The sequence below is a fragment of the Rhagoletis zephyria genome, unplaced genomic scaffold, assembly GCF_001687245.7.
Source record: "Rhagoletis zephyria isolate East Lansing unplaced genomic scaffold, Rhagoletis_zephyria_1.1 Rzeph_scaffold_00334, whole genome shotgun sequence".
Taxonomy (NCBI): domain Eukaryota; kingdom Metazoa; phylum Arthropoda; class Insecta; order Diptera; family Tephritidae; genus Rhagoletis; species Rhagoletis zephyria.
In genome coordinates, this window is record NW_016157418.1 from 146,196 (window position 1) to 172,055 (window position 25,860).

The 25,860-nt window shown below is 35.3% G+C and overlaps 1 protein-coding gene across 3 annotated transcripts in view; it reads left to right on the forward strand.

The window, feature by feature from the left end:
• The window catches only part of ZnT35C (solute carrier family 30 member 3), a 220,484-nt gene that overhangs the window by 145,021 nt on the left and 49,603 nt on the right, over positions 1-25,860 (forward strand). For all 3 annotated transcript variants that reach the window (XM_017610719.1, XM_017610717.1, XM_017610720.1), the window contains exons 4-5: positions 5,791-5,911; positions 22,971-23,150. In XM_017610719.1, the coding sequence (XP_017466208.1) occupies positions 5,791-5,911; positions 22,971-23,150 (301 nt within the window). The remainder of the gene's footprint in view (positions 1-5,790; positions 5,912-22,970; positions 23,151-25,860) is intronic.

Consider the following 25,860-nt stretch of genomic DNA (forward strand, 5'->3'; position numbering starts at 1 on the left):
AAATTTTACCTTACTGAAAATTAAAGACAAAGTTACAATAGTTCAATGGGATTTAGAAATCTAGGAGAAAATGGTTCCCAATCGAATGATACTTGCGCGTTTACGTAAATGTATATCGAGCCAGACTTTCCAATAGTTACCACTTTTCGCCATAACTACGGTATTGATAACATATGTAGCTGTGTAGAATTTCAGGGCGTTAGCGTAATCAGTTAAGCTATATGAGAAGTTCAGTTTGTATGGAAGGAAGGAGCCATGCCCCCTTTCCTAATGCATTTGTAATATATGCATCAGTGCTAAGTTTCAGTTCACCAGCGTAATTGGTTTTAGAGATATATTGGTTTTTTACGTTTTAGTCTGTATAAGAATTTTAGGAATATCCCGAGCTAAATACCGAGTAAATTTTTGGTCAGAATATTTATTTTCAACGTGTTGCCAAATATGAACCAAGTCGATGCAGCCGTTTAGTAGTTTAGTGAAATGCATTGTAAAGAGAACTGTATGAAATTGTAAAACGTAACGTCTCAGATTTCTTAATTTTTTTGGCAGCAACAACGAAAAGTTTAAATTTTTTTTAGCGAAAACCCTTCCAAACAGAAATAAAAAAAAATTAAGTTTGTGGTTATATCAAGGCGAAATTTTGAGAACGGTGCGTTGCTAACTCTAAATATAAACAACGACGCACTGGAAAAAGTTAATACGTTCAAATACCTAGGAATAATGATCGACGATAAACTAAAACAAAAAAAAAATGGATTCTATATTTTCAATTAGAGCTCTAGCAATATGTACATCGGTGAAAGCTGCATTTAAGCGCGTGATGCGCTTGCAAACATACAGACAAACATACCGAAATTTTAGATTTGGCTTCTGTTGATCTAATAAACCCCCTATTAATTTTTCTTTAACATCTATTATGTACAGATATCGGCCTGTTGCAATTTTATTATTCTCAAATACTCTCGTTTGATACCCATATGGCAACACTTAGTTTATATTATAAATTTAACTGAATTAAAGTTTTCAAATAAGTGGCTACCCGCTTCAAGAATATTTTCAAAAGTAAGCTTCCAAATCATTTTTGTTTAATATTCGTATTGCAATATTTCATTTATTTTACAAATTTTAATGTATACAATTTTTCAATCAGTTGGCAAAACCCTTAAAAATATTTTCAGCATTAAAATTTCCTAGCCTCTTTAGTTTGATGCCAATATTGCAATATTTAATTTATGCTATCAATTAAATTAAATTAAAGTTTTCAAATAGGTGGCAACCTTCCACAAAAATATTTTCAGCTGTAAGCCTTTGTAAATTTCTTTCTTTTGACAGCCATATTGCAGTATTCACTTTACCGTATCAATTGACCTAAATTGAAATTTTAAACACAGGTGGAAACTCTCTAATTTTTTTCCTCCTATATTTTAAGTTAGACCTCTAGCAATACATCGGTGAAAACTGCATTTAAATCCATGCATTCGTTTTCGAGTGATGCGCGAACAAACATAAAGACAGACAGACAGACAGACAAAAATTCTAAAAATGGTTGATTTGGCTTGTGGTGCTCTAATAAAGACCGCCCACATTAATTTTTCTTTAATATCTATAATGTACAGACATCGACCTGTTACAATTTTATTATATGTATAGATGAAACGTGTAGCGCAATGAATGCAAAATAGATGAAAATCCATAAAAATATCATAGTCGATAGATATCAATAATTAAATCGAAATAAAGCAGGCGATAACTACATTGATTAATTTCGATAAATAAATTGAGAAACATCGATACCTTAATCGATGCGTACCTAATGATAACGAGATCGACCAATATCGATAATTATTTCGAAAGAAATTTCGTTAATAATATCGACAAATGGATATTTCTACATGAAAAAATCGATTTTTCAATCGATTTGAAAATCATAAGTTCTTCCTGCCGAGCACTCGAATCGAACGCAACTAACTAACCACAAACACTGTTAAAAAACGGGTGAAAACTTTCATTTTTACCTACAAATACGCTTATTAATAGTTAAAAAAAAAAAATTATGCACTTTGACGACTTCAGTACTTTCAAGGAACTTTTATGAATGGCTTGCAGAAGCTTAGACCTGTCCAATACTGCACTTGCGAAGCATAGAGATATGCATTCGTGTGGCAATTAAACAAAATTTCAAAGTTATACCAAATTTCATTAAATATGCAGTAAAGCATAAATGAAATAGAAAATTTTGTGGGCAAAGTGCAAGAAGTGCCGAGCGAAGGCTGTCATCAAAAGAGAGTGAAAAGTGAAAAATTTGAAATTTAAATGTCAAGGAAAAATTTGCCAAACTTCGTCGGAAAGTGCATAAGCCCTCCCTCCCCCTTTTGCTTTTGCATACTGGCAGTGGAAAGAGAGAAATGAAAAGCGCATGAAAAAGAGGAGGGGGGTAAATAGTGTGCATGCTGATTGACAAACTGAATGACGGCTTGACTGACTGTTGGACATTTGAGAGGACGAAAAACAAATAAAAATCTGGTTAAAGTTTTCAATAAAATGCAAAGTGTACACGTCCCATTTCGTAAAGTAGTACAACATACAAAGGGAAGAGGCATGTTTCAGCGAAGCTGCAACTGCATTGTGCATATCAAGAACGAGTGTTGCACACTTGCTGTTGCATGCAACATGTAAGCTTAGAATTGTCAATTGTTGCATGCTTGGACAGTGTTGGGTAGTGCTTTATATTGGCAGTTGGTCTGACGTCGGCCGGTGGTCGGTCGATTCGTCAGCACCAGAGTGGCATTTGTGCTTAGCCAGTAGGTTTGCTCTTTTGCATCGCCATTGATATGTGTGACAAGTGTGCTTGCCACACACATACATGCACTGACAGCATACAAAAAACAACAATTGTTTACACTTTTGTGCATTTGCTTTTGATTTTGTCTCTCCTCCTCCACCGTCGGCTGTGTTGTCTATGGAAAAATTCAACAACTAGTGACAGCAGCGCTTAGTAGAGCAGGCAAAAAGAAAAAAACGCAAATGCAAATTCACATAAATATCGATTCATGCATACTTCTATTTCTGCTTCAGCCTTGCGTGCGTGCGTGCGTGCGTGCGTGCTTGTGCTGTTGTGCTTTACAGTCAATATGAATGACTTTTAAGCCGGTGTGCACAGATAAACCAATAAAGTCGACAAACAGGCAGGAAAAGTCACTGTTTTGCAACAGCACTTGCATCAATATTTGACTTGCAACTAAAAATGTCCGGATTTTTGGTATTTCATAAACAAGTCTAAATTTTACATACAGTAGTCTCGATTTTCCACAGCTTTGAACTGCTTGCCAAGCGGTAGTTGCATGTTTGATGTGCTCTTAAGGCATTCAAAGTTGAACCAATAAAGCTACTAGTGCAAATGTTGCTGTTAGCTTAAGTGGGAGGTGTGCGTGTGTGTGTGTGTGTGGTAGAAAGGTGCCTTGTAAAACTGCAATTTTCCTAAAATATATTTGTGTTTGAAATTTATTGATTGGCTTAAAGGTTAGGTAAATTTATATGTATTGCCTTTAAAAAATATTTATGTACGTACATATTTAGGGATGCGCATAGAAATAATCGATCAGCAAGTTTAGTGCAATTTTCTTCCTTTCCTTTTTTACCAATATCCTTTATTATCAGATGCTAGGATGGATTTAATTAGGCCGTCCACATCTTCTATAAATATAATACAATTTTAACAGGTCGATGTCTGTACATTTTAGGTATTAAAGAAAATTTAATATGGGGGGTCTTTATTAGAGCAATGGAAGCCAAATCAACAATTTTTAGAATATTTTCTGTATGCCTGCCTGTATGTTTGTGCGCGCATCACTCGAACACTAAAACATAGAATTAAAAGCAGTTCTCACCGTTGCATTTCTAAAGGTCCAATTTAATATATAGGAGAAAAAAAAATTATAGAGTTGCCATCTGTTTGAAAATTTGAGTTAAAGAAAATTGATAAGATAAAGCAAATATAGCAACATGGAAAAAGGTTTTAAAAGGCTTACAGCCAAAAAGATTTTTGTGGAAGGTTGCCACCTGTTGGAAAATTTTAATTGAATTGATAAAATTAATATTGCAATATAGGTATCAAACCAAAGAGTTTTAGGACAAGTCACAAGGCCTTTTTATGTAGTAAATTATGTGACTGACAACGATGCAATGATTATCCTATGCAAGGTCTAAAATTATGCAATAAATAATCCAGTGAAATTCTGATTATATAGTAGTCTGATTCGTCTTTAAAGGTCCATGATTTGTTGACAAATACCGGTATGCAGTGTGATTGTAAAAATCATTACGCCAAATTTCTATCGTACAAATTTTTCTTATGCATATTAGGGATGCCTGAAAATATGCAACATATAAGCCGAGGACCAGTTAAGATTTCTCTGAAGCCTTTGCATAAATATCCTTAGACGCACCTGCTATTCCTTACGGAATTTTTATTGGCTGCAATTTGGCGTGGCGATTTCTTGGATTCAATTGACTGAAACTGGGTAGAAAAAGGATTTGTAGAAAGGGCTTTCGTCCGTATTAAGCTTACTTATGATTGGTCGACAATACTTAATTGGTTGAAGAATCAGCACTTTGCTAAAATTTACCACCCATTAGCACTTTCTTTCAATCTTCGAACAAAGTTTTAATATACTCGAACAAAACTTTATGGAAAATTATGAAAATACATACCTATTTATGTAGAAGTAAACACAATTTTTTTGTATCTCCTACCAAAAATTGCCACTACCCACTACCATCAATAATCACTGATTACTTGCTTTCAATTGAATTTTCCCAAACTCTACCTAATGGTGATGAGCGCAGCTAAATTCAATTGTCGTAGAGCGAAATTAAGCTACTAGAATCTCCTTAAACTACCGGCCACAACCTTTTGCATGTAGCTTGTCGATTGAAACGTCAAGTTTCTACTACATATTTTTGTGCTTGAAGCAATTTTACCCTTCATGCGGCAAGTTGCATTAGCAAGTGAATTGAAGCGGGCATGGTATGCCTTGCTCGAATAGTTGCAATTTCGAATTTCGACTACTGTCATTATCAACATTTTACCAACTCCACCTTTTCGTTGTTCGCACAGTGTGCTGTGCCACGCTGAAATTCAATAACTCAAAGGCGGCGGGGTGCTTGAAAAACAAAAACCCAAAAACTAAAAATAAAAATTGACCCAAAATAGCCAGATAACTGCTGCAGCAAGTAAAGATGCAACTAACCAAGCAGGAAAGTGACTTGTTAACCGAAAATAAAAGTTACAAAAACAAAAAAGGTGAAAATGCAGCTTACGTTGCACAACGTTAGACTAGTGGCACAAATTGAAGCGGCTGACCGAAAACTAAACGTCCAACTGACAATTGCGGGAATGCACACCTGTGCTGCTTGCACCATTGTTAGGCTACCCGTCAACAACACTAACGTTTGCTTGTTTTTGGCAAATGCTCTGACGTTTTACTAAATATTTTCTAACTTTTATCTCTTTTTTTTTTCTCCTCTTTTCTCTTTTTCATGTCATGGCTGGCACTTTTTTTTGGCAACGCTGTGTGAAAACCTTATCGATTGATTTGTCCAACGATGCGTTCCTTTGCGTTGATGTGGCTGCGGCGGCGGCGGCGGCGGCGGCGGCGGCTGTAACTGTAACTGTGACTGCTGTGGTGGCTCGCTGGCGTTGACTATGTGGCTATGCTGCTGAAATGGCGTGACGCCCTTGTTGCTGTTGTTTTTGTTGTGCTAACTTGCTGGCTGGCCACACAAAAAAAGGCGGCATTTTATCGAACAGTTTGGCTATTGCAACAGATGCTGCTCACTTGCTAACAGATTTTGCCAGTTTTATGATATCATTGTTTGCCATCTGGATAGCTGGACGACCATCAACACAACGGTAAGTTACACTAAATCCATATCTACATACATATATGTACAGAGATTATCATTGCAGGCGTGTGCACACACACATTTGCAAATAGATTGGTTTTATTCTTAGTTTAATATTGAGCGAAAGCCTTTTACTGCAGTAGTTTTTCCGTAGGTGTGCTGGCAGTTTAACTTATGCCCAACTGCATTTTCACAGTTGAAACGAATTCCTTTCTATTTACTTAAGTAGCACTTTTGATTGATTGGAAATACATATGTACATTTTAGCATTCGATAGCGGGCAGGCCAAGTTACTAGCCATCAACTTTCCCAATAGACTCGTAACAGAAACATAAGGCGTTAGACTGTAACACTTTAAGCGTTTAGCCGGACAATCACAAAGTATTTTGTGCTCTGACGTCTCTTCGTATTCATGACAAAAACCAGCATTACGTTTCCCTGCTCTCCCTAGGGTTAATCTGGTGTATTATGTGAGAGCGGGGGTGTAAAAGAGCAGCCAGTTGCCTAGTGAGCAACCTATTGTTGACTCTATCTAAAAGATGTATGTCTTTTCCACCGAAAAAAAGTCAAAGAAGCTGAGGTGTCTAAAATCGGCGAACACTACCGAGTACCTAAATACCACGTTGGGAGTTTAATAATAATAATACATACTAATCTTGTAGCGCTTACCCTATTGCCAAGTGTTTGGTTAATCTTCTCCTTCAATTAGCCGTCATAACACAAACAGAGGGACACATAATTTTACGCCGCCTATAAATGGCAAATAGTTTCTATTAGTAGATTTTCCATGCTGAGATTACCTCCTCCTTAATTGCAAGACCAAGTGTGGCTGCAATATATTTTCTTCCATCCCCCAGAACAGGCGATGAACATACCCTCGCCTGTTCGTAGCCGAACTTTTTTTCTGCGATCTCGCAGTTACCTAAAAGCACTGTGTTACTATGTTTCTCGCTGACAAGAGATGAAGATTGGAAAACTCTCCTAGACATGCTTTGAGGTGATCATCCTATTGTACTGCCCTAATAGATGCTTAGCTGTTTTTGAAAATATATCTATAAGGCCCACTTTCAAACCCATTTCAATTTAATCCGCATATATTATGTCCTTCATCTTTGATTCGCCTGTGAGCAATGTACAGAGCTAGACAATTTAGGCCTGGAATTCCTTACCAAAAAAGATTTTTTTAACACAGAATCGGAGCTGCTGCGTTTTGATTAAAAGTATTGAGTTTATCCCTAACTAAGACGACTTTCGGGACCTGCTTCAACAAGTTCTCATTGATTCTGTCTGCTGGACTCTGTCCGTAAGAAAGAAAACATTTTCGAATAAAGCAAAGACTGTGTGTGATTTTTCGGAGTTTTTCGAGACTAGTTATTGACGATTTTCACTGGACTTAATCGGGAATAGTAAAGATTTTTTAGCTACATCTTGGATTGTTTTTTGGGATACTTCGGATTCTTTTCAAGATCTTCTGGTATCTCTCGTTCCTTTTTTGAGAACTGTCGGGCTTTTGTCGGTACCTTTCGGGGCTTAAAACGGTGGTTCTAGACTTTTCAACACTCTTTTAGGATTATTCGGCACCGTTCCAGAGTTTAACTGTACTGTTCGGTGTTTATGATGTCCCACTTTTGAGTAGTATTCGGAAACATTAAAAATTTTTTGTAAACTTTTCGGAGTAGTAGTGAACTTCGAATTTTTGGGAAACTTCAGGTTTTTGGTAATTTTTAGAATTTTTCGGAAACTATTCGAATTCTTTGGGCAACCTTTCGAATTATTCAGAAACTTCGGATTATTCGGCAACTTCTCGGGTTTTTTGAAATGTTCCGATTTTTGGGAGACTTTGGATTTTCGGAATCTTATTGGTTTTTAGCAATCTTCCGACTTTTCGCAACTCTAAGCGGATTTTGCGGGACCATTCCTAAGGTTAACGGTACTTTTTGGTACTTTTCTTGTTTTACTTTTGAGTATTCGGAAACATTTCGGATTTTTGGGAAACTTTTCGGAGTACCGGTAAACTTCGACTTTTTCGCGAACTTTTGGGAGCAATATTAAACTTCGGATTTTTCGAAAAATTTTCTGATTTCTCGTAACTTTTGAAATTTTTCGTAAACTTTTCGATTTTTTTGAAACTTTTCGCATCTATCGGAAACTTTTCAAATCTTTCGGTAACATCGGACTCATCGAAAACTTTTCAGATTTTGTGGAAAATTCTCGGTTTTTTTTGAAACGTCCGTATTTTTTTGGAATGTTATCCGATACTTTTCCGATTTTCCGGATATGTATTTTTTAATTTAATTGGGATTTTTTTTGTATTCTAACGTGCTCTTTCCGGATATTTTGTAATTTTTGGGTAATTTTTGAGATTTTTTTCGGACCTTTTTTTTTCGGAAACTTTCGGGTGCATAAGTATCTACATTTAAATCCAAGCTTTGTTCTCTATGAATATCAGGAAATTGTCAGCTAACTCCTTCATCAACATTTTACTAAGTGAGCTGCCCGCCATTAGTTATTTGCTTTTATGTATATTTGCTAGCCGCAGCTCTTTCAACAAAATATGTCGTTCATTCTCATTTACCAAGCGTTCCCAACAAATTTCACAAGTTTACAGCCCTCTACAGTATTTTAGACATTTGATGAGTTTTTACTTTTTTAATTTTCTATCAAATACAAAACATTTTTATTGCCAATAAATTTCGCTAGTTTTGGTTTTTGATGAAAACTCGTTCGTTTAACGGAAGCAGTAGCTGATATTGCGACAGCCAGTTTTTGGTCGAGTGGAAAAATGGTTTTCAATTATTTTCATTTTCATTTCCATTTTCCAGTTTTCATTTTGCTTGCTAGTCAGCAACCAAATAAATGTTCTATTTAATTGCCATTTAGTTTTGGCAAAATGGCAGCACATTTAACAACTGTGTGCCCGCTGACAAAAGGCAAAAACAAATATAGTAGCTTTGTAAACGGAGACATATGTATATATGTATGTATGTATGTATGTATTTGGGTTGAATGAATGCTTATCAAAAACGGCAACAAGAACAAGCGTAATAATAATAATAAAATCTAGCTATATTCGTATATTCAGGTGTATGTATGTATGTATGTATGTACACATGCACATACGTGTGGGTAAACGTGATTGTTCGCTCGCTTATTATTTGAAACGGTCAGTTGCCTGATATCGACAAGCAATAAACCCGGGTTTTGTGTTGCCGGTTTTTGCTTACGTTTTCTATGCATGTATGTATGTATGTACATATCAGGGATGTTGCGAATATTTGCATTCGCATTTGTTATGCGAATGTTTCGCATCATTTTACACATTCGCATTTGACATTCGCATCAAATGATATGAATATTTTCCGAATGCGAATGTGTACACCCCGCGACAAACGATAGCGCATCAACATTTTTACCAGTCTTGACTACATTTATTTTGACTTTTTAAAGGTTCATTATTTTTATAGCTTTTTTTCGAACAAATACCACATAAAACTAAATTTCAGACTTTGTACAAAAGTTATAAAAATTCCACAAACTTTTAATCGAGATTCCATGCATTTTAATTTTAATTTCTAGAATAATTTTTGGGATGCAGTTTTAAAGCTTATTAAATTCTAGTAAAATAAAGAGCAAATTTTAAGTTGCCAAAAAATCGCGTTGATTTTTGCTATTTTCTTTTGCTGACGGTATCACGGATTTTCTTCCATACAAAGTAATTTTATAAAGTACATGGCCAGAGAGTCCACTCTAATATTGTTGAAATGGCTCTAAATCTATCTAACCAGGGTGTGGACAATAATCGGCTTTTAGCTTCAGGCGCTAAACGGTCAAGCAAATTGATGGGCCTTCAACAAGTGCTGTTAAAAGTCTTATAAGCAACCTAGATTAGATTCCTCCAGCGAAAAATGGTCTTTCTTATATACATATATATATATCTTTGGTGAAAAAGAAAAAATTATAGCCATATTGCATCCGTCATTTTGAATTTAAACAATCTGCTGCTATCAGATTCGAAATCAACGCCCTCGAGAACTCCCCATTTATTTGAATTTAAGCTGAAAAGGAAGAAGTTGTAAAATTTGGTCGCCATATTGGATCCGCCATTTTAAATTCCAAAAATCTTACATCAGATTCGAAATCAGCGACTTTAAAAACCACCGAACACTAAGTTTCAAATCAATTTGGTTACTTCCCGACTTTTGGCCACAAATGATAGTCGCCAGACCATAGTGCACAGTATAGGTTAAGCGATCGTCCAATGTTCTAATAATTAAAAAAAAAATTTAAGTAGTAGACACGATGACTTAAGTTGATTATAGCTTTTTTAATGTTATTCCTAACATTCGCATTCGCCAATGTGACAAATATGACATTCGAAACATCCCTATCATACATATATGTGTATGTGTGTGTGTGTGGATACACGTGACGTATGAGTGATATTGAATTGAAATGTGCGCAATTTGTTGAAGCATTTTAATGGTTTTTTGCAGTTAATTAGTAGGTCATTGTGTTTTGTAAACATAAAACATAAATTTCCTTCATTTTCAATTGCCTCATTTCGATATGGAGGATGCTTGTTGAATTGAAGTGATTCAATCCTTGACATACATACATACGTACATACATATGTACGTATTTACAAAATGTACTTTGTACTTATTAACATAAAAAAAAAATAAAATTTTGTAAAGCTTTGATGAAAAATAAGTTACCTAAGTGTATACTATTTTTCACAGCGTAGAGCCCGAAAATAAGTATTGCATATGTTAATTGCTTAAAGCCTAGAATCCAGCTCTGAAGAAAAATCACAAGACATATTTTTCATTCAAGGTATTCATATAAACGCGTAAATTCTTCGTAACTATGTAAATCTCGTAAATAAACCGGTTTTACGTACACAATTAAACATATTTACGAGGTTTACGTAGATATGAGGCTTTTACGCGTTTATATGAATTGCCCTATTAATTCTGTTGCTTGAAAAAGCACCCTGCTTTTGCTGCAAACTGATTTAAGACATTTTGATAGAAGAAAATTTCTTTTCTTGTGCGTCATTTTATATGAATTTTTCGTTTTTCTTGAGACCTGGAAACAGAGAGAAAATTTTTCTAGAGTACATATTTACATACATACATACATACATACGTAGATACATACACTGCCAGCAAAAAGTATTGGCACAGCGAATTTTTCACTAAATATGCACCAATTTCTGTTCTAATATTTTTCCGCTAACTTTTTATAAAAATATAATTACTAAACTTTGTGCAAAACTCTGGATAATTCAATAAATTTTCAACTTTTTAATCAGATTTTTTGGAATTTCTTGAGTGTGGAGTTTTGTAGCCCATTAAAGTCTAGTAAAAAAAATCAAGTTTAGAGTTAGTCAAAAATAGCATTGATTCTTGATTTTTTTTTTTTGTTGAGGTGTTTTGCATTTTTTCCATATAAAGTATTTACGAAAAAAGTTGTGTGTATGGAAGCGACTGCGTGAAAAAATTGCCAAATATCAACGGTAATTCCTAGCTACTAAAAACTTGTACTTAAAAGATTCTAAAAAAAATAAAAAATAAAAAAAATATTTTTATCGTTGAAATATTAAATAAATAAGTTAACCAAATTGGTCAGTACTATGTTTATGTATACGTTATTTCTTTTTTTGATTTTTTTACTTTTAAATTATCGATGTATCTAAAAACATAGGTGCTTATTTATCAGTATATTATCGATACGTTTTTAGTTAAAATTATCGACAATTTTTACATCTCGTCCAAATGAAATATTTTTTACTAAAATATTTAAACTAATTTATTACCGTTATTTTCGATCGAAATTTTAGCTTTTCTTATTTTCGATAATATCGGCAAATTTATCAACATATTATCAATATAATCGATATATTTGTTAATAAAATTACCAATAATTTTTAATTTCATAACTTTTTCTTACTGAAATTTTTAAAATTTAAAAGTTCATTACCGAATTTTTAAAACAAAATTCTGATAATTCTTATTTTCGATAACTAAAAATGTTATTATAAAAATAAATTTTTAAAACTTTCAAAAAAGCTTTGTACGGAAATATTTATTTTTACATTCTTATCGATATTATAACTAGAGCTCTTGTTAGCCAGCCGACTAGTCTACTTTTTCAATCGAATTTTTCAATTAGCCGCTCACAAACAATTAGGCGACTAACCGTTCAGTTTCTATTTTTCGACTAGTTGCTTTCTTTAAGTTGACATTGCTTGTTTTATATTTTTTGAATACTGAAGCTTATTGACAAAGCCCAACCGAATAATTTCGGTTAGTCGATTTTCAGACTATACGATAGTGAGCCGTTAGCCGAAAGAGAACGATTAGTCGAATTCGGTCGGTTAATCGAATAATTGCTATTCGACTATAAACCTATACAAAAAAGTTGCTAATCCACTAATAGCCGGATAGTCGATTTTTAATACTAACTCTATTTATAACTTTGCGTAAGCTTCAATATACTAATAGTTCTCAATATTGAATAGAAATATCCAAGTCTTCCAATGATAATTTTCTTATATTCCCTACGTTTTCGTAATAAATAAGTTTCGAAATCATTTAAAAACTTTTCGGTAGTTATCGATATAGATAGGAATGTCATTTTGATGTAGTTAAATTTTTGTCGATATAATACCTACGTACTTATATTCTTATTTTCGATATTTTATCGATATTTTTGTAATCGAGTTCGATATAAATATCAATACTTTCCTGCTATATCGTTCTGCATACAAATTTTTCCAGAACCAACGTTTTTGCAGGTTAAATCATTATCGATAATTTTATCTACATATACTTATTGATGCCATTAACTATCAGCGCTCAATATGTATGTATTCGTTATCGTTGCAATGACTTTTATCGATATCAGTAAATACTATATGTAATCTTTTGAATTTTTTTTTTTTTGCACTCGAATAAAATTTTGCCCTCTAGAAACCAAATATTTACCTCTGAGCGCGGAAAAATATGCAAACGAATACTTGAATATTTTCCTTTCTTTAACAAAAGTGCTGAAAAGTATGCAATGGAAAAGCTAAAGTAAAACACTTCATTCATAAGCTACTACATTTAACAACAATAAAAATAATTGCAATAATAACAAAGGAAAAAAATATTGTCAACACAACTCACTCACTCACAAAGCTAACTAAACTAGCGACAAAACGTTTGAGGAAACCGGAAATGGTAATTGCGTTGAAAATGGAAATGTTGCCTACAAACAGGCGCACTGCAAATGTAAGTAAATTGCTTTGACGCGGGTGTCTGGGAGCGCGACTGCATGTGTGTGTGTGTGTGTGTGTGTGGTATGTGTGAGTCGATGTGATGTGTTTACACTGCGGTGGCTTTTATTATGCACTTATTATTTCAATATGGCGTGAATAACAAAGCAAAAGTAAAGGAAGTGAAAAACAAAGCAGCAACGCAAAAAAATTGAAATGTGAATGCGAAGAAAATGTGTGGTAGACGTGGCGGCAAGCATGCCTGCATTAATATACAAACACTTATGTGAGTGTAATTTAATTTTTTGTTGCGCTAACATTTTTAGTTTTCGTTTTTTTTTTTTAGTGAATTACCTAACCGTCAGCCTTCCGCTAGCCTCATTTGATTGCGTGGGCTGAGAGAATTCAGTTTTGAAAAAATATAAAAACAAATACAAAAAAACGCCACGCGCCTTCGCTAATGCACACGCTTAGACGCCGCCACTTAGGCCACATTACAGACAGGCACATTTTCTAGAAAGCACGCCATAGTGTTGCATACTTTTTGGCGCTCAATCACATTGCCTTCCGTAAAAGTTGTAGGCAAAAATTGCAAACCAAAAGAAAAAAAATTGAGTGACAAAATGGCGCGTCACAAGCAAATGTGCAGGCTAGGCTGGCTTAGTTCTTGGAAATGGATTTACATACATACACATAAATGTACGGGCGTTTATGTGTGCCTAAAATTCTGCGGAAATTGTGCCATTTCAATTTTCGTCTCATTTCATTTTGTAATTTTTTTTTACTCTTTTTTTTTTTTTTTGTTTTTTGTTTTCACACAGTCCTCCAAAAACTAAACTCAATTTGTTCACAGCCATTTTGAAGCGCCAACGAGTATATACTTCCTTTCATGCGACTGAATGACGCTGGCTGGTGCTGAATAGCATGTGTATGCGCCTAGCAGTATGCAATGCTACATAAATGCAAATCTGTTTTACTGCATACAGTCATACGCTTTCAACCTCCCTGCCTCATTCATTTGCAACAACTGTGAGTTGATTACTTCTGCAAATACTTATTATACATTTTTTGATGATGGCCGCAAAATGCTTCTTTTTTTTGGCACTCGTTGCGTTGCCTTGAATGTGTAGTGAATTTAACTCATCTAAATGTACGCGCTGGGTATGTTTGTGAAGAGATTAAAAGTTTTTTGCGCTAATGCGCTGTGAGTTAGCTGACTTCTGTGTGAGCAGCATGAATGCGGTTTTTGCCAAATGTTATTTACGAAAGTGGCTGACTGTGTAGATTTGTGGGTAAGTTTATAAGTCATTTATGTACCTGTGAGTGAAATAGTGAGCAGTATTAACAGTGTGTATGGCAAATTACGCGATTTGCGGTAGACAAACTGTCGTTTGAAGTTAAATAAAAGTTTGTTCAAATCTCGCTGGCTTTTTTTTTTTTTTTAAGGGCAGTAATGTAATGAAAGTGATTTTAAGTGGCTCAAACTCGCAGAGAAATAATGCGATTTAAGAGTGCAATAAGCTGCGAATGCAGTAAAGTAATCATTTTGATTTGAAGCAGCTAAAAGTATGCCAAATAAATAATTTAAAAACAACATTTTTGATTGTAGTTTCTAGAATTTTTTACGCTGAGCTTTAAACATCAGAAATCTCAAAATAAGTAACCGGCCTGCCGCAAAATATGCCACACAAAATTGGTTGTACATTTTTAGGCGCACTTATTAATTATTTTTTCCATCAAAATTGAGCTCATCTGGAATCCCACATGCTTAGAGGTTTATATGTAAATTTTTGTCCAAAAATTATATACAATTTGTATGTTAATTTTCTCACATTATAGAAACCTGCTTAACTGTAGATGATAATACTACTTTTCCCATGAGTTTTGAGGGTAATTTATGAAGTGTTATCGGCTGGCATGAAAAGCACTAGAACACAACCTTGGCTTCGTAGTAGCTATGTAACTAGGATACAAAAATAGCGCATAAAGTTTTTCTTCGTCTTCTTATTTGGCGCTATAACCGCCTACGCGATTATGGCCGAGTCCAAAGCAGTACGCAACCCGTTTCTCTGCTGTGCAAACTGACGTCTATTTGGAAATGCCAAGTGAAGCCAAGTCCTTATCCGCTTGGTCCTTCCATGGCAGTGAGACTTCCTCTTCAACCATCGCGACCCGCGTTGAATACTTTTAGAACAGACGTAACCCTTATTTGTAACAGACGTAGCCCTTATTTGTAACAATAATGTCGATGTCGTAGGCATACGCCAGCAATTGTACGCTTATTGTAAAATTTTGTGCCTAAGCGGTTCAGTTCTGCGACTTTTGTTCTCTTCTCCAACGTCGGATTAAAGAAATCACACGAAACCACGACTGGTATCAAACGGCTCGGAGAGGTTCTCCTCTACTCTGAACTGAAGCCACAATCAGTTAAAGCGCAATCAGTTCGTTGACGGAGGGCTCCAGTCTTTCACATCAACACGCTCGATAAAATAGTTGGCATGCATGGCAGCGTCGCCTTTCTTGTGGATTGGGCAGAGCGCACTTGAAATCCAAACGTCGGGCATTCACCTTATTAGCTCCTTGCCATCATAATTGAATAGCTCGGCTGACAGGCTGTCAGCTCTAGCAGCTTTGCTACTTTTCATCAGCATAATCGCGCTGTTCATGCCTCGTCAGAGTCAGGTGCTGGGATATCGATTCCATCGTCATCGACTGGGGGCTCGGGTTCGTCTTCTCCACTGATTTGAGTGCTGCTGCCATTCAAAAGGGTCGAAAAGTATTCCCTCTATAATTTGAGTACGTTCTGAACATCGGTCACTAGGTCGCCATGGTTGTTCCTAGAGGAGTCTTGAAACCTTACGTAAGTAACTCAACTCTCTACCAAACGTTTCGGGTGTTTTTTCTGTCGGCCATCATTCCAAGCTCTTCGCCCTCAAGTATTTCGACCTGCCTTTTCATATTGTGGAAAATACGTCTAGCTTCTCTCTTCAGTCTCTATAACTTATTCTTATTATTATTATTTTCGGTCCCTGCTTTAAAACGCATATTTTTGCTGTTCTTGCCTCAAGGTATCCATTTTAGTGGTCACCAGAACCGAAAAAACACTTTTTAAACTAAAAAAAAAAATGAAAAATAATTAAAAAAAATGTATCTAAATTTAGAGTTTAAGGCAATTTTTCATTTAATAAAATCTTTAAAATGGCCTTCAAAAGTAAAATTTTAGATTTTTTTGACTTTAACCTTCAGAAAAAATATAGTCAAGTGAAATATGTTATTCGGTTGTCGCAACTACGAAAATGGATTCCTTGAATCAAGAACAACAAAAATATGAGTCTGAAACTTTTTAAAAGTTCATTGCTTACTATTTTAAGGTATAAAAAATAGAATTGAAAACCCTTTAATTTTAGGAGTCAAAGCTAATATTCTATTCAACGCGACTATATTTCCTCCATAATTTTCCATCTCAAAAGCTTTAAAATTCTGTAAAATTTGTTTCGCTATCTTCTCTTGTTCTCGAGATATTTGACTTCATCCCTTTTTTCCAAAAAATTCTTTGAATAGAAACCAGAACTTTTTCTAATAAAATGGGAATAAATTTGTTTCGTAACCTAAATAAGTGTACAAAAAATTGCTTAGGTATGTAATTTGCCGCCCAAATTTTCTTTTTCCAAATTTTTGTGAAATATTGCTTAGAAGTAAAAAAGAGAGTGCTATTTTCTGCTTAGCTATTACCATAGCGTAATAAGCAGTAAATAACCATTACTTTTGCAACACATTCCCTTAATGCTCCATCATTTTTTGAAGCGCAGCTGACCTCAGGATTTGTGGCTTTTGCACTTTTAGGCTGCATTTCTAAATTCGCCTCATCCTTTCTGAATCTCTCTTATAACTTAATTTGTTAACTTTCATAGGCGCACATTTACGGATTTGTATACCAGAAAAATTGTCTGCGCTTACAGACAAACAACTGCCAACTTTTCTACGCCTAAAATTAAGCATGATAGGAATAGTTAAAAAAAAAAATATATAAAAATAAAAAATACTTCATCCCACAAAAAAATGCAACAGCGCAAATTTTTCACAACTCCATTGCATTTGCGGTTACCAAAACAAAGGCAAAGAAATTTGCATTTGCAAGCTTGTGCGCCGCAAAATATGCTATGTAGTTTTTAAAAGCAACATGGACACTAAAAACTATGCCAAGTTTGTATAGGTGTGGCCTGAGGCGGCGTTGCTATAGGCTCTAGGCAGGCAGGCAGGCAGGCTAGAGCAGAGAACGTGCAAAATGGACGAAAATTTCAACAAAATTATTCAGCAAGCCAACAGCTTGCAGGCAACAAAATGACATGCAGACAGTTGGAAATGCAGTCAGACATGCAGACTAACAGACAGCCATGCAGCAGCAGCACGATAGGCGTGTCAGTGAGTGTTCCAGCGCGACGGCTAAGCACAACAATAGTGCATTTGATTGTTTGTTTGACTGCCTGTCGGTCTTAATTTAGTACTTTTTTCGCGCATTTGCGAGTTTTTTTTTTTTGTTGTTTGCCGCCTTGTTTGACTTTTTCAAAAACACAGCGCATTTTAATATTATTTTTACAGCATACTTGTGGGCGCTTTACCGGCAAACAAGTTGCGCTTGCGCTTACCTCCCACATTGCATGCTCTAGGAAAAAAAAAAATTTATACATTATATTGTTTACTTATCTGCTTTTAGGCGTTTTTGTAAACAAATACATTACACGCCACGGCACGCCACGCCAGTCAAAGCAGTCGAGAAATCAAAAACTCAAATACAAAATTGTAGCCATTTACTTAAATAAAATATGCACAACAATGCCAATCTGGCAGCCAATGCCGCAGTAAGTAGTCACCGCCCACTCACCCACCTGTTACCTGCTGTTATGTATGTATGTAGTTACCTGCGCCCCTACAAAAAAAAAAAAAAAAAAACAACTTCATTATTCGGTTTTACTCTGTTTGCTTATTTGATTGCGTTAAATCACCAGAGAAATTACAGTTGCAAAATATATGTACAAAAATTTTATGATGATTCGTCGACTGTAGGCGTGCGAAGCCGGTGAACTGTAGTGGGTGGGGTGTAGGGCGCATTTTGCGGTTCTGGTTGGCAGACAGCGAAAACGGAAAGCTTGTAATAAAACAAAGCGCAACAAAAATTACTCAACTCAATTCAATTTTATTTCGTCTGATGTTGGTTGTGACTGCTTGACGGCTGAAAACCACAAAAATAATCAGACCAAACAAAACAAGGCAAATAAAAGAAGTAACAACAACATTTACACTGCAAAGGCATACAAAAAACAGCTCGCAGCTCGCAGCTCGCAGCATGCAAACAGTGTAAGCTGTAGTAGTAAACCCAGCCACATCAAAACGTCTATGTTTGAGTGCCAGTGAGTCAGTGTAGGAATGAATGAGTGAATGTATATGGGTGGGGAAAGAGGAGCCTGCTGTGCTGATTGCGAGCCAGTATTGGCTGTTAGTCGCTTGCCTGCTGCTGCTGCAAGGCTGGTAGGAGTACGAGTAGCCCAAAAACCAATCTCATTTTCATAAAATATTCAAAGGCACTTTGCGCTGAATTCTTCCTGCCTGCCCGCCGCACAACTGCTTCCACCGCTGCAACTGCTATAATTTGGTCCCGGCTGCAACTGTGGATGTGAGTTGAAAAGTATAAGCAAAACTTGTGCTAATATTTTATTTCTTTTCCAGTTTGGACTGATTTTTTTTTATACTTAATGTTTTTTTTTTTTCTTGAAGTTGCTTTCTTGTAATTAAGCAATTGAAATGGATTCGAATAAGTATGGCAGGCAGATTGTACTCTTCTTCGCAGTTAAGATGTACGCCAAGCCCTGGAGTCTCTAAATATATACACTGCCGGAACAAAGTATTGGCAATAAAATTTTTCACAATATATGCAGCAGTTTTTATTCTAATATTTTTCCGCCAATTTTATATCAAAATATGGTTCATTCAACAACAAAAAACATAAAAATATCATTCCTAATCTTTGCGCAAAACTCGCGAAAATTCAGCACATTTTTATCAAAATTTTCAACTTTTCAATCAGATTTTTTAAAATTTTTTGAGTATGCAGTTTTGCAGCCCATTAAATTCTAGTAAAAAAAATGCAAGTACGGAGTTAGTCAAAAATCGCGTTGATTTTTGAGATTTTTTTTTGTTGAAGGTGTTTTGCATTCTTTCGAAAAAAATTTTTTGTATGGATGAGACTGCGTGAAAAAAATTGCCAAAAATCAACGGTAGTTCCTAGCTGCTTAAAGCTTGCACTTTATTATAATAAAATGGGCTGGGCTACAAAAAAATTCTAAAAAATCTGATTAAAAAGTTGAAAATTTTCATGAAAATTTGCTGAATTTTCGCGAGTTTTGCACAAAATTTAGGAATTATATTTTTATGCTTTTTGTTGTAGAATGAACCATATTTTTATACGAAATTACCCGAAAAATATTAGAATGAAAATTGTTGCATATATTGTGAAAAATTTGCTGGGCCAATACTTTGTTGCGGCAGTGTATATATATAGTTGAAATTAGATTGCATATGGTAATGAACCTAAGGACTGCGCCTAACGAAATTGTCCACTACAAAGATCCTTTGCAAAGATCTTTTGAGGATCTCAATACAAAGAAAAGAGAAGCTCGAAAAATTGTAAAACTTTTTGTTTAACATTTTTGGAAAAATTTTAGGTACGAAGTTTTATATCCCGTTTAATTTGAGTTGATTAAAGGGTAAATTTCAAGACGCTAGGAAATTGCACTAATTTTTAATATTTTTTTCTTGGCTGACGGGGTTAATTGTTTTCTCCCATATAAAATATGTTCGACAATTATTTTGTATGTATGCCTAACACCGTTAGTAAACGAATTATTAAAAATTAACGCGATTTTCTAGCGTTTTAAAATTTGCATTTGCATACCTAAAGTTTGTCAAACAATGTTTTTAAGTAAAAAGTGTAAAACTTTTCGAGTGTGATTGTTAAAGTTTGTGGATTTTTTTTTTTTTAATTTTTTAAAAAGTTTAAAATGTGTAGTGCTGGTTATGTTATGTGCTACGCTTTTATGAAACAAAAGTTATAAACCTTAAATAAACGTAAGTAAAATAACCAAAACTGTCACTTAACTTAAAGCATAAACAGACGGCAGGGATCTACAGATTTACACCACAGAAGGCCGTACTGTCGCAACTATTTTGGTCGCTGGTGGTCAAAAAAAAAGCTCAATAAAATGGAAGAAATTCCTGCTGCACTCACAGTTTTCCCGAATGAAGTCCACGTCATAGTCATATGTCCACGCTTAGCTCACTTATAAGCCGAGCACAAATTGGCAAATAAAATTGGGCAACCAAAGTATGGCTCAGCATCAATGCGGAATAAACGGATCTTGTACTCTATACTAAGAAATATAATTTTCCGGACTAGTCTAGACCTTAGCCCATGGGAGCAAGTATACTCGTTATGGGATAATCAACTGCTGGGGTTCAACGTGGAGGTTATGGCAAAAGAAGCCTCGGTTGCGCTCTTTGTATGCAAAGAGATGCTGGGTTTCATCGTTTTCTCCCTCCTGGCGGATATTCACGGCATCAATCGGCCCTTGGAAGCAGCAGAACGGACAATATGTACTAGGGGACGGTCTGCTCAATGCCACAGGCGGCGCTAGAGACACTTCTCGATATTCCACTCATTGACCTATATGTCAAAAGTACCCCAGCTAAGAGCGCTCTATGATCCAGGGCAAGTGCCACGCCACTATTTTTGATATAGTGGGTGTGGAGTACAGTAGCTCTGTTTATTAGGTCACGGAAACTGACTTAGATCGAAATGCCGGTATCCGGTTTCGTAACAGAAGTGACAGGGAATTTAATATTACTCTCAGAGATGACGAAATACCCATTTTCAAGGACAGCTGCAAAATGGACATCGAAACATGATCTGGCGTTTTCTCTCAGGAGTTATCTCTGAGAGACTCTTATACACTTCGAGATCACGACAGTGTTTTTCCAGGCTGAGATATGTGTATGCAATCGTCAGGTTGAGGGTGAGGTTGATCGACCTAGCTTCATCTAAACTTACCTTCGTTGTTGAAAGTCAAGCTGTCATCAAAGTCGGCAAAGACTTACTCGATATGCGCCAAGGAATGCCGAAGATCCCTACAAGCTCTACAGCAACACGTTATCAATCTTTATCGAGTCCCGGGACATAGTAGTGTTCCGGGAAGTGAGGAGCGGACGAATGTGTTAGAAAGGGATATAAGATAGGACTTGAGGAAACGACCCATGTTTGGAGCCCCGTAGAACGATTTCTGCAGAAGTTCAGTGATAAGGAGGAGACACAATCCGTCAATCACTTCCTCTGGGTGTGCCCAGCACTTCGAGGTAAACGATTCAAATTTCTTCGGGATCACCACTTCGGGAGCCTGGATATTTTAAGGAAAGCTCTACTGGAAGGACATCTAGGATTACCTAGAGAATCAAAATGCTTCCAAGACTTTTAGGGATAGGTATGGGGAAACCGCCTGGGCATCGTAATGTGTCTTTGTGCGAGCTGCCCGCTTAACCTAACCTAACCTAACCTAACTCTGCTCGAGGCAGACATCTCACAAATTCTGGACCTTCATGGCATACGGTATTACCTATCACAACCTTTCTTAGAAGATGAAGTTTTAAAACCGTTAAGGGGTCAATGTTGACTATCTTCACCAAAGTGCCGACTTCGGTTAGGCCTTCGGCACCGAAGAGCACTCTGATCAGCTGGGGATTAACGTGTTGTCACTTTCGGAGTCCAAACAGATTTCGGATACTAGATCGGACCACTCCGAAGTTAACACTACCGGGCCTCGCTGTCCGCACATAATTGCTCCATTGGAGATAGCGATTCACAGCCCTAGTCCGAGATTGATAATTCCTCCTCGTAATTCTTAAACTAGAACTCATTTTGGATTGCAAAAATTATAGGAAAAAGATGAGCTCTCATCGTGATAATCCAGATCCAAGATAACTTGCGGTTGCCCGGTATCTAGAGCTTGCATAATAGCATCCACCTCTATGACCATTCATACTTTATTTATTTATTTTTATTTAAATTCGAAAGAAGGGAAATATAAATATCATATCTGCTTATCCGATTTTTTTTAATCCTTGCTCAACTACCCGCAGCCGGCCTAATAGCCTGAAGCATCACTGCAGCTTTTATTGTATTCATTAGGGTGGTTCACAAAATTCGTTTTTATTTTTGTTTTCCTCGGAATCATGCTCAAAAGTTTCGTTTAGGTCCTAAAATAAGTCTCAGAAAATATGAGCCCTTAATACTAAGACTATGACTTCGAATAATTTTTGACCGAGTTGACTTATCGAAAAATGAATTCAGACCTATTTTGTAGAGCGCTTAATTCTCTAAAAAAATACGCCAAGATCTTTGCAAAAAAAAAAAAAAAATCCTCTGTTATTCTTATGGGAAATCGAAAAGTGCGGTGCAGACATTCTTAATATTAATATTAAAAACTCATATTTTCTGAGACTTATTTTAGCGTCTAAACGAAACTTATGAGCATGGTTCCAAGAATTTTTTTTTTTTTTTTCTGAAACACCCTAGTATTCATATAAATTTGGTGCTAACTTTCTTGCGTGCCAAAATTTGCAAGCCAAACCGATTACCTTAACGAATTTAATTTCCTCACTAAATACACTTTCTCATTTCTCATCCGCAGCACGTTCAAACTTACGCTGCCTTATTACCCATTTACTCATTCGTTTCTTACTTTTTCTCTCTACCCAACAGCATGTCCTTCGGCTGGTATCGCGCTGAAGTTATCGGCGCCATGGCCTCCGTTGTGATGATTTGGGTCATTACCGCAATACTCGTCTGGTTGGCCGTGCAACGTTTGATTAATCGCGATTTTGAAGTGGACGCAAAGATTATGCTGATTACATCGGGTTTGGCGATTTTGGTTAATTTGATGTAAGTACACACTGTGCTATTTACATACATTTATGCACACATACATACATATCTATTTACCTACTAAAAAAATAATTAATATATGGTTACGCCCACTAAGTTCGTACAGTCACAAATTAATATAATAAATAATGAGATTATCGGAGGCATAGTTGGCATAATTGCGCCTTTGGCCATGAATTATTTGCTTGTATGTGTTAAGTACTAGCTAAGCAACGAGTATTACGTGCTAAGCAAAGATGGAAATTAATCTTGTACCTATACGCATAAGATTTTAATTACGTACGTAAGGGGATCAGACTAATTGCTTCAAAATCAATTGGCGTAACGTAAAAAGTATGTGGAGGCAAAAAAAAAAAAAAATACCTCGTTGATGTTTGTAAATCAAGCTGTTAGGCGCCAATAGATAGGCACTCAACGATAGCTGTAGCTGCCCTGCGCTCAAAAGCGTGCTGCGTTAAATTTCTGCAAAAAAAAACCTTGATACAGCTTTGGTAAAACTATTTCAAGCAGTTAGGCTAAGTGATTTGCGACTCTGCTGCGCTTTGGTTTACTTTCGACCTCTTTCTTTTGAGCTATGCTGCTGCGTGCTTTCGATCATTTTGGTCTATTTATCAACTATTTTTTCATTCTCTCTCTAGTGTTAGGTTATCGCAAAATGCATGCAAACGTGAACATAGGCCGAAATGAATACTGTCCTAGCCATGGCACCCAAAAATTTGCTGTGAAATGTGGACTTTAATTTCGACAATTCTTTATGACTCAACTCCTAAAAAAAAAAATATTTAAATTTTTTTTTTTATGGTAGGTTTTCGTAATTAACGAAACTCGTATTTTTTTTATTTATAATTTTTTTTTCTTATGGGAGGAAAAACCAGAAAATTGGGAGTGTGTCGTATATGTATATACATGTATATCTTATTATTCTTATTTTTCGTGATGAAAAGTTATCCCTCTTTGCCAATTACACGGTGTTACAAAAAAAAAAAAAAAATTGCACGTACTTTTTAAGTGATCCAGCACAGGTCGTAGAGCTGACCGATTAACAGTTTTCAAAATTTTTCTAACGCCCTGTAATTTTCCACTTATTCTTAAAATAATCATTTTCGCATTGCTTGCTATTTAAAATATGGCTTTAGATAGAAGAATACTTGTACTATTTAAAGAAATAATAAATTTTTTGAGCACATTGTAAATATGTGGAAAATTTTTTGTCTGAAATTTGAACTAATTTTTAGTATTTTTTCCAATTCTAAGACATTTTTTGCCAAAATTTCATAAGAAAATGGAATCTTTTAGTTTCTACTTCGGAAAGAGTGTTTAATTACGAGTAATATAAGGTACCCTTCATTAAAATTATTAAACAAATTTTGAAGATATGCCATTTTTTATTGAGACAATTTGAAATTTTTCCATACGAATTATTGAAACCTCAAACTGTATCGAATTGAACTGATTCAAAATTACTGTGAAATTTCACCGAAGTAATTTTGGAAGAGATTTTTACAAAATTCATATCTTACAAAATTTTCTATTGATTTTTAAAAATTATACCTAGTCGGAATCAAAGATTCCTTTGAAGTAATAACTAAAATGGACTATTTTATTTTGAAATTTTGGCATAAAATGTTGTAGAAGTGGAAAAAATGATAAAAATTGGTGTAAATTTCAGATTTATTCCAAAAATTTTCAACATATTTACAATGTCTTCACTTCGTAAATAGTACAAATATTCTTCTTTCCAAAGTCATATAAAAACTTAAAATTGGGTAAAAAATTACCGAGCTGAAAATTGTTTAGTGCGCAAGTCTTGTAAAAATGTTTTTTTTTTTTTTTTGAAGAATAAGTTGAGATATGAGGGTGTTAGAAAAATGTTAAACACAGTGAATTACTCGACCAGCCCTACGACCTGTACTAGGTCACTTAAAAGGTTCATATTGAGTGTTACACCGTGTTCTCCGTATTATCTATGACCAGGTAAAATTGGAAATTTTTCAGGCTTTTCTTTCCTTCTAGTATCGAAAATGTTCAATCGTTTTTGGATTGACTGGCCTTGGCTAGAAAGAGGTCTGAGTCGTTTCGGTAACTTCATGGGAATGGGACGGGGTACATTAAATTCAATATTTATTGTTCTTCTCAATATATGAGTATGATTCTGGCCGAGCTGTATTTGCAGGCATAGATGTATGCTTTAAGCAATTACCATAGTTTTCGTTTCAGTTTCACGTCATACATATGTATGTACCTTAGCTCTAATTCGAACGAAACTGTAAACTTTAGGTCTAAATTATATTATTGTAATCATTACACAGGGCAACATTGATTTTGGTGCGGCAAATGTGAAAGCTGTTTTGGGTAGACTTTTTTGTGCTGATTACGAATCCGTAAAAATAAAGTTTTGCGAAAAAACAAGGTGAGAGTGTCAAAAAATTGCGTTTTTTGCAATATTTCATAAGCTTTAACAAAGAGAGATAAGGTGATAGAACCTTCGACTTAGGCTTAATTTAAAGCTAAAAGCTTTGTATTCCGGTAAAATTAATTTTAATGTCATCTACTCTAATCCTATTTCAGGTTGGTTTTAAAAGTTTAATTAAATCTAGTTAGGGCACTCTTAAATGAAATCTGTATTTCAATAAATTATTTTTTACTTTTTAACGAGTTTTTAGCTTTTTACTGTAACCAATAGAGGGTGCTCAATGACTTTGAAATG